This window comes from Trichomycterus rosablanca, chromosome 1 (genome assembly GCF_030014385.1).
Source record: "Trichomycterus rosablanca isolate fTriRos1 chromosome 1, fTriRos1.hap1, whole genome shotgun sequence".
Taxonomy (NCBI): Eukaryota; Metazoa; Chordata; class Actinopteri; order Siluriformes; family Trichomycteridae; genus Trichomycterus; species Trichomycterus rosablanca.
Window position 1 is genome coordinate 44,609,369 of NC_085988.1, and position 10,203 is coordinate 44,619,571.

Below are 10,203 nucleotides of genomic sequence, written 5' to 3' on the forward strand. Positions count from 1 at the left end.
AAAAAAAAAAAAAAAAAAAGCTCCGAACTGCGAGTCGGCTCCTAACGCGAATCTAGATGAACCGAGACATTTGACTCGTTCGCGATTATTATTATATGATTTAGGCGCAACCATACCAACCTAACACAGTGGCAAACAGCCAATCACAGAGCAGGAGGCGGGCTGTGTCGGAATACAGGTAACAGATGCGTTTCATACGATGTCATGTAAGGATAAATAGCATCCTGTGTTCGCGACCAGAAATCAAGGTAATTTAGGTCTAACAATTTCATTCATTTCATCTTTTTTAATCCGAATTTAAATCTGTCTATATTATAATTAATAAGTTTATATTGCTAGCTGAAATAATAAATGGTTAATTACGACGATGTTGAACGTGTGTTTTTCGCTGGATGATAATAGGTTACTCAGTGATATGGGCAGATACAGAGTTAGATATTTCTGATTGTGTTAAGGTAGATTACTTCGGTTTTGATGGTTTCGGGTGAGCATCAGTATCAAATCTGCTGTCTTTTCTTCTGTAACAATCCTAATAAACATTTCCCATACAGTAAATAAAAAAAGGATACATTTCTTAATGAAATATTATAAACCCCCCTTAAAAGTTTCTTCAAAAATCTTGATGTTTTTTTATGAAAATGCTGAGTGCATGTTGCTTTTCACTTCAGAGACTTGTGTAATGAGGGGTCTAATTTAACCCAGCAGAATTTGGGGTTACACCTATTCATAATCTATTTACTCCTTTTGTATCAGTTACAAGGGCTGATGTGCTCAAGTAAACGTTTTAATTATGTGCCATCATCTGCTGAAGCTGCTTGTTTGTTTATATTTCTCCTCTTTTTTGATAATTCCTTTTAAAATGATCTGCAAACAGGTGAAGCTTTATCTTATCAAAATGAAATCTGGAGTGATATTTTACTTATTTGCATAGTTTATTTTGTCTCATTTTGAACAATCCTTAGATAGACATCGACACTTCTGGTAAAATGTCGTCTGAAAACTTCTAAAAATAAATTATTATTTATAAAAGCAGAAAGATAGATACATGAGTTTGGTTTAATTTGAGGAAAACGATGTGATGTATGCAGCAAAGGTTGCATTTTATGCAGCAGTGAGGAACCCCATCAACCTTCCTTCCTCAGGCAACACAAAATGCTTCATGTCGACATGACTAGCATTTCAAGAGGTGGTGGGTTAGCACATTGGACTGCTGTGCCACAGAGTGCCCATGTCAGTGGATCCTAGCAGGTTAATTTGGGTTTTGATGTCCTGGTCTACCTTATTTTGTCATTGTCTCAAGTTAGACATTTTAAAACCCTAGTAAAATGACAGAAAGACTTGTTGTTTGATAAGACCATTTCTTCTGAAATATTTTAAAATATAGAGAACTAACTGCAAACCTCTTTTACATCTTCTGTATTGCCTCAACATGTAGGTGTAAACTAATTAATGGATGCATTATTTTATTTATTCATTTATCTTCAGTAATTCCTTTATTCTAATTAGAGTTGCATTGGATTCCAAGCCTACCCAAAGAACATCTAGTCGAAAGTATATATATACAGTATATGTGTATATACAGTGTATCACAAAAGTGAGTACACCCCTCACATTTCTGCAAATATTTCATTATATCTTTTCATGGGACAACACTATAGACATGAAACTTGGATATAACTTAGAGTAGTCAGTGTACAGCTTGTATAGCAGTGTAGATTTACTGTCTTCTGAAAATAACTCAACACACAGCCATTTATGTCTAAATAGCTGGCAACATAAGTGAGTACACCCCACAGTGAACATGTCCAAATTGTGCCCAAATGTGTCGTTGTCCCTCCCTGGTGTCATGTGTCAAGGTCCCAGGTGTAAATGGGGAGCAGGGCTGTTAAATTTGGTGTTTTGGGTACAATTCTCACATACTGGCCACTGGATATTCAACATGGCACCTCATGGCAAAGAACTCTCTGAGGATGTGAGAAATAGAATTGTTGCTCTCCACAAAGATGGCCTGGGCTATAAGAAGATTGCTAACACCCTGAAACTGAGCTACAGCATGGTGGCCAAGGTCATACAGCGGTTTTCCAGGACAGGTTCCACTCGGAACAGGCTTCGCCAGGGTCGACCAAAGAAGTTGAGTCCACGTGTTTGGCGTCATATCCAGAGGTTGGCTTTAAAAAATAGACACATGAGTGCTGCCAGCATTGCTGCAGAGGTTGAAGACGTGGGAGGTCAGCCTGTCAGTGCTCAGACCATACGCCGCACACTGCATCAACTCGGTCTGCATGGTCGTCATCCCAGAAGGAAGCTGACGCACAAGAAAGTCCGCAAACAGTTTGCTGAAGACAAGCAGTCCAAGAACATGGATTACTGGAATGCCCTGTGGTCTGACGAGACCAAGATAAACTTGTTTGGCTCAGATGGTGTCCAGCATGTGTGGCGGCACCCTGGTGAGAAGTACCAAGACAACTGTATCTTGCCTACAGTCAAGCATGGTGGTGGTAGCATCATGGTCTTGGGCTGCATGAGTGTTGCTGGCACTGGGGAGCTGCAGTTCATTGAGGGAAACATGAATTCCAACATGTACTGTGACATTCTGAAACAGAGCATGATCCCCTCCCTTCGAAAACTGGGCCTCATGGCAGTTTTCCAACAGGATAACGATCCCAAACACAACCTCCAAGATGACAACTGCCTTGCTGAGGAAGCTGAAGGTAAAGGTGATGGACTAAACCCAATTGAGCACCTGTGGCGCATCCTCAAGTGGAAGGTGGAGGAGTTCAAGGTGTCTAACATCCACCAGCTCCGTGATGTCATCATGGAGGAGTAGAAGAGGATTCCAGTAGCAACCTGTGCAGCTCTGGTGAATTCCATGCCCAGGAGGGTTAAGGCAGTGCTGGATAATAATGGTGGTCACACAAAATATTGACACTTTGGGCACAATTTGGACATGTTCACTGTGGGGTGTACTCACTTATGTTGCCAGCCATTTAGACATTAATGGCTGTGTGTTGAGTTATTTTCAGAAGACAGTAAATCTACACTGCTATACAAGTTGTACACTGACTACTCTAAGTTATATCCAAGTTTTATTTCTATAGTGTTGTCCCATGAAAAGATATAATAAAATATTTGCAGAAATGTGAGGGGTGTACTCACTTTTGTGATACACTGTATGTGTAAATAATATGGTTACACATACTGTGTCTGTTTTCTTTTTTCCAGATACTAAGCTTTGTGCCTTCACAAAGGCAAAGCCATGTACTGCCACTAAATAAATGGACATATACACAAACGCTGGTATGCCACTGTGTGTCAATAAGATAAGGATCCTCTGAACAGTCACGTTATTGGTGAGGGGTGTGGTTTTTTTTGTATCATGTTTAATACTATGCATTATGACTGTTGGGTCATTTAAACAGTTTCCTTACCTAATTCCTATTTTGTAACATATCGACACATCTACACACGTCAGTGATCTCTTTTTACATTGCACAAATTGCGTTGACAGTTTAAAAGTTTTTAGAGCAGCTTTTTTTATACTGTTGTTATAAATAATTATTTTGTAAAGAATCATGATTGCCTTTTCAAAATTTTCTATTCAATGAAAATTTTTATGGGTGTTATTTTACTGAGCTATTTGTATGATTATGCTTCTGCTATCTGTTTGTACATATTTAAGAAAAGCATGTGATTTAGTAATGTATTTTATTTTGTCATTTATTAGAAAAAATCAAGCAATGTTGGCCCGGAAAGGTTTGCTGCCTGAGGGATTTTTGTTGACCCGACTGGCTGAAGATTCCACCCAGCCTAACCGCTTCCGTACCAAATCACAGCGTGCCCGCTTTATAACCAAGAGTGGATCCTGCAATGTCGCTCATAAGAACATACGGGAACAGGTACAGCACTATAGTCAGTGCACTATACATTTACTGAGGTGAACAAAATAAAACAACTGTAAAAAAAGAATAGAATAAAACTCAGTCTTTGCCTTCAGAACAGCTATAATTCTTCATGAATTGCTCGTGTACAAGTCCTGAATGGAAAGCTAGGATATTAAATCACTGTTTAAGAAAATTATCCAGTAGTTTGAGGGTTAAAATAGGTTGAGATATACAAACCACTACTGCCAAGTTTTATTATGAATTCAGCCAGATGTAAGAAATATTAACAACAGTTCTTTTAGTAATGCATTTTTCCTTTGTTTGACATACCCCGCCATAACCATTGGGACTGTTAATCTTAAAACATAAATCTTTCAGCTTTTGTGACTAATGTACATGTAGTTTGAGTGCCCATTATATGACCTTTTTGAAACGTTGTTAGTTGGTTAATGCAGATTTGACATTCCACATTCCATGCGCCTCTACGCCTTCTCTGCCGGCCAATGGCAAGACATAAGGACATGATTCTGTAATGATACCCAGCCACCTATCTCCATTGCAAGTGATTTTAATATTTCATGCCAGATCTTGCAGCAACTGTGCTATGCTTGTTTCTGTTTTTAGGGTCGGTTTCTTCAGGATGTCTTCACCACCATGGTGGACCTCAAATGGCAGCATTCCCTCCTTATATTTACCTCAGCATTTCTCTGCTCTTGGATGCTCTTTGCCATGATGTGGTGGCTCTTGGCCTTTGCACACGGTGACCTGGAACCACGTGACCCAAATGAGCCTGGACCTGTTCCGTGTGTCACTGCCATACACTCTTTTACATCAGCATTTCTATTTTCTATCGAGGTGCAGGTAAGAAACAGGATCGATAGAATAAGAAGGCGTATGGTGGAAAATTAACTTGAGTACTTTACATAAGCCAGATGGATTTTCAACACTGTGCACTGTGGATAAACCATAATATGATGTGAGAGAGATGATGTGGCCAAACCACTTTAGTGCTGGCTGTGCCATTGTTTCCTATGGAGCGAGGCAGGGCCACTTACCTTGCCGCTGTGCAACCTTGAGCGTTGCACACTGTGCACATTTTCTGCTTTTATGCTTGCTTTTTTATATTTTATGTGCCACTTTAAAACTATTACCTACCTGGAAAAAGTTAAATAAAATGCAGATATACAATTTTTGAGCCATATTTATAATTGGCAGCATAGATCAGTTCACTAAAGGTATAAAGTTTTATAGCAAAAATGCACATTTGCATAAAGGGCTATGAATTAATTGTATTGGCATAAATGTACTATACAAAGCAGGTTTTATTTTAAATATCTAAGTTGCAAGTCTACTGAAAACTCAGTAATTATTGGAATCTTATTGCCTAGAACATTTTTTGAACATAACTGATGCCTAATACTAGGAATTAATGTTACCTACTATGTCTGTTGTTAGGTGACCATTGGTTTTGGTGGAAGGATGGTGACAGAGGAGTGCCCACTGGCCATTGTAGTTCTGATTATCCAGAACATCTTGGGCCTTATTATTAATGCTGTTATGCTGGGCTGTGTGTTTATGAAGACAGCTCAGGCTAATCGCCGAGCAGAGACTCTCATCTTCTCCCGTAATGCTGTCATTGCCCCACGCAATGGCAAACCCACATTGATGTTTCGTGTTGGAGACCTGAGGAAGAGCATGATTATTTCAGCTACCATTCAAATGCAGGTGAGATGAGCCCAGAGAGCTTGTTGTAGTACTGTAATGAGGTCTTTTATTTGGTATCAATAGAGTTTAACAAGAAATCTTAATCAACTTTTTTTGTCAGAATGCTCTAAAGAACAGCAATTTGTTAAGCGTAACAGTCTACTCTAGAATTACTAGCATCATTGGTATAGATGGGTAATAAAACACTAAACAACCCTTTATTAAAATGTATGTAGGGAGGGATGCTGACTTGAGTGGGTAGCCCTGTCGCCTCCCAAGTGGAGCAGTTCGAGTCCTTTCTGTGTGGAGTTTGCATTTTCTCCTAGTGTCTGTTTTGTCTGGGTTCTCCGGTTTCCTCCCACAGTCTAAACACATGCAGTCAGATGGGGTGCTGTTGGCTGGATATTTTTGGTGGGTGGACTATTCTCAGTCCAGCAGTGACAGTGAGGTGTTTAAAAACTCCAGCAGCGCTGCTGTGTCTTATCCAGCACAACACACACTAACACACCACCACCATGTCAGTGTCACTGCAGTCCTGAGAATGATCCACCACCTAAATAATACCTGCTCTGTGGTGGTCCTGTGGGGGTCCTGACCATTGAAGAACAGCATGAAATGGGGCAAACAAAGCATGCAGAGAAACAGATGGACTACAGTCAGTAAGTGTAGAGCTACAAAGTGCTTCTATATGGTAAGTGGAGCTGATAAAATGGACAGTGAGTGTAGAAGCAAGGAGGTGGTTTTAATGTTATGGCTGATCGGTGTAAACTCATAATATTGTCTCAGAATAGATGTTGATTGGTTGTTGTCTGGCACTCTGAGCTCAGGTAATTCGCAGAACGGTGACGGCAGAAGGAGAGGTGATTCCAGTCTGCCAGCTTGATATCCAGGTAGAAAACCCACTCAGAAGCAACGGCATTTTTCTTGTGTCACCACTCATCATCAGCCACACCATTGATAGTGGAAGTCCACTCTACGAGGTGTCTGCCCAGTCACTGGCCACAGAGGATCTGGAGATAATAGTCATACTTGAAGGTTGGAGGATGTTTTAGTGTCCTTTTCACATTGTTTAGTGCTCTGTACCAGAGATGTACATGCACAGTTGTTATGAAACAGGCTATGCAATGCACATTTCTTGGGGATGGTCCTAATGTTTTGGTTCATAGGTAGCTATTTAGATTTTTTTAATCTTGCTAATGCAATTGACAATGACATATTGTGCTGTGTGTTTTACACTGTCAGGTGTTGTAGAGACTACTGGCATCACTATGCAGGCACGCACATCCTACACTCCAGAAGAGATTCTCTGGGGACGCCGCTTCGTCTCCATCATGACAGAGGAGGACGGCCGTTACTCTGTGGACTACTCTAAATTTGGTAACACAGTACCAGTGCGTATGCCCGCCCTCAGTGCTAAAGAGCTAAACCAGACAAGAGGAGTGCAGGATAATGGCCCACACGAGGGCAAGCCTCAAGGATGGGGGCTGGTGCGGGCAGGACGTGGCGGGTACAGGAGGACTGGGGGGCGAGCCTGTGAAGACCAGCCTGCTCGGCCCTGGTATGCTCCGGCAGAGGAGAGTGAGAAGGTTAAAGAAAAGAATGGTCAGAAGAAGTCGGTGAAATTAGAGGTGATTGGACGAGAGGTTGAGGAGGAAACCATGGAGGATATGAGTGATTAAACTATAGATTATAGACTACAGCTAGTCCATATCTCGTTGGTGTATTCATTGAATATTTTATAAGCAAGACATACCAAAAAAGGTAACCTTTATGGGTATACACTGATCATCCATAACATTAAAACCACCTCCTTGTTTCTTCACAAACTGTCCATTTTATCATCTCCACTTACCATATAGAAGCACTTTGTAGTTCTACAATTACTGACTGTAGTCCATTAGTTTCTCTACATACCTTTTTAGCCTGCTTTTACCCTGTTCTTCAATGGTCAGGACCCCCACAGGACCACCACAGAGCAGGTATTATTTAGGTGGTGGATCATTCTCAGCACTGCAGTGACAATGACATGGTGGTGGTGTGTTAGTGTGGGTTGTGCTGGTATGAGTGGATCAGACACAGCAGCGCTGCTGGAGCTTTTAAATACTCTGTCCACTCTATTAGACCTATTCTTACCTAGTTGGTCCACCTTGTAGATGTAAAGTCGATTAAAGACGATTGCTCATCTATTGCTGCTGTTTGAGTTGGTCATCTTCTAGACCTTCATCAGTGGTCACAGGATGCTGCCCATGGGGCACTGTTCGCTGGATATAGTTTTGGTTGGTGGACTATTCTCAGTCCAGCAGTGACAGTGAGGTGTTTAAAAACTCCATCAGTGCTGCTGTGTCTTATCCACTCATACCAGCACAACACACACTAACACACCACCACCATGTCATTGTCACTGCAGTGCTGAGAATTACCCACCACCCAAACAATGCCTACTCTGTAGTGGTCCTGTGGGGGTCCTGACCATTGAAGAATAGGGTGAAAGGGGGCTAAAAAAGTATGCAGAGTATAAAGTGCTTCTATATGGTAAGTGGAGCTGATAAAATGGACAGTGAGTGTAGAAACAAGGAGGTGGTTTTAATGCTATGACTGATCGGTGTACATATACTCACTGTAGCCCATCTGTACCTCATTTATCAAAGGGACCCTATATGACCCCCACTGAGTAAATGTTGTGGTGGACCATTCTCAGCATTGGAATAAATGTGTGGTAATGACATGGTAGTGTGTTGTTCAGGTATGTGTGTATCAGGTGCAGCAAAGATGGTGGGATTTTTAAACAACACAGTGCATGAACAATAACTCTAGCCCATGACTGTACATCCTCAGCAGGTCCATACAGGTCGTGTGTGTTCCTAATAAAGAGTAAGTTTAAACAGTATTTAAAATCAACAATACTGCTGCACCTGATACACTTATACTAAAACAACACTACCATGTCATTATCATATCAGTGTTATTGTAACGCTGAGAATGGTCCACCACCCAAACCATCTGGTTAGTGGTGGTTTCTTTTGACTGATAAATGGGGTAAAGTATGTAGAGCAACAGATGGACTACAGTCAGTAAGTGTACACACAGAACATTCATCTATATAGTGAGTGTAGCTGTAGTGTAACATAGTCAGTGAATCTATGAACTCGAAGTGGTGTACCCAAAAAGGTCGTACACGCTTAAAAGTGTACACACAGTATACATAGCTTATGAACATAATATGTATTGAGTACCTAGTGTAGTCATGTTATCAAAATGCTGTTTCGTCTATGTATGTTCTTAGCTTCCCTAATCTAGTCATATCCAATTAACATCCATTGCTGCAGACCATTACTCTGGCCACGGAGTGCTGTATCTAGCACACACCCCATCCGACACTTGTGTAGTGCCAACCACTTCTTTTTATCTGCCCAAGGCAGGTTCACACAGGGATCAGTATTGTGTACAGAGAGTCATGCACTGATCTCCATTATCCCCCGTCTCTGTGCAGTCGCCATCGACCAGCAGTTGCAGTGAGGAAATATTTTGGCCATCCCACCCGGCAGACATCAGCCAATCATGTCTTTAGGTAATCAGAGCTGAGGTTCAGATTTGAGAACTCGAGGTCTCAGCACTGGTGGGCTACCGTGTTTTACTACTGTGCCATCAGAATGCTTTTAATGGTGTTAATAGTTTTAATCAAGATTTAGATTTTTTTATTTTTTTTTGGAGGAATGGACAGTAAGGTGATCTTTTTGATAATGAATTTTCCTTCTCTGCACTTTACTAAATCTGTGGATATTTTGTATTGTATACTTGGCAGCTATACAAGGTGTGAATTGTTTTAATTCCACACACCTTGTGGTTTAAATGAAAACACTGATCTGTTTTTAATTGTTTGTTTAGTGATATGATTGTATTCACCAGCGGTTTTACTTTTTTTTTCATGTCTTAGTGACCTTGTGTATTTGTGCAATAATGTACATCAACTACTGAATATGAGTATTATGTTATTTGTTTACATCCAACTGACAATTCAATTAAGTGGTTATAAATGGTTTGGATCACTATCATTCATCACTCTTATTTCTTATTGTAAATACAATGTCAAATAAAATGTGTTAGTATGATGTGGTTTGCTCCTAATAATTTACCTGATATTCTTAAATGCTCATTTGCTTTTTTCAGTTTTGTTCTATGGTATGTGTATTTACTTCTGAGATCCCTATCATATATACAATTTGTATTAAGACTTAATAAATGCACATTTACTTTAATCACCAAAAGCAGAACACTGGTAATGTAAGCATAACTGCTATTCTTCTATGGATTTGTAACCATGTGTAACAAGTTTCTGTTTAATTAAAAATAACAGAGATTTTTAAAAAGTTAACTGTTCCCTCGAATCCACATGCCCTAAATGTTTAGGACAGGTCAGTAGAATGCCTCATTGTCTTAATTTTTGTTTATTTTATGAATCTTCTTAGAGACTGGTAGACCAAAAGGACCATTCATATTTTAGTCACGACATAAACCTGATAGAGACACTGTGGAGCAGAGATGGGGACTCGAGTCTGTGACTTGAGTTCGAGTCACACGTAAGTCGCACACACAGCGACTTCAGACTCGACTCGAACTC

The 10,203-nt window shown here is 40.4% G+C and overlaps 1 protein-coding gene across 2 annotated transcripts; it reads left to right on the forward strand.

The window, feature by feature from the left end:
* On the forward strand, positions 1-7,295 carry kcnj11l (potassium inwardly rectifying channel subfamily J member 11, like). Of its 2 annotated transcripts, XM_062993299.1 has the most exons (7): positions 1-248; positions 3,223-3,350; positions 3,725-3,896; positions 4,506-4,742; positions 5,337-5,606; positions 6,413-6,620; positions 6,828-7,295. In XM_062993299.1, exons 3-7 carry the CDS (start codon positions 3,738-3,740, stop codon positions 7,262-7,264), a joined length of 1,311 nt encoding a protein of 436 aa, XP_062849369.1. In that variant the 5' UTR covers positions 1-248; positions 3,223-3,350; positions 3,725-3,737; the 3' UTR covers positions 7,265-7,295. The 2 variants fall into 2 exon arrangements, with proteins under 2 accessions (XP_062849369.1, XP_062849376.1); XM_062993306.1 differs by lacking the exon at positions 3,223-3,350.
* The last annotated feature ends 2,908 nt before the right edge of the window (positions 7,296-10,203 follow it).

Bases quoted from the DNA above. Each gene is read 5' to 3' on its own strand.
- kcnj11l (XM_062993299.1), top strand. From the start codon at position 3,738: ATGTTGGCCCGGAAAGGTTTGCTGCCTGAGGGATTTTTGTTGACCCGA. The intron at 4,743-5,336 runs GTAAGAAACAGG...GTCTGTTGTTAG, and splicing joins TATTTTCTATCGAGGTGCAG to GTGACCATTGGTTTTGGTGG. The intron at 6,621-6,827 runs GTTGGAGGATGT...TTACACTGTCAG, and splicing joins GATAATAGTCATACTTGAAG to GTGTTGTAGAGACTACTGGC.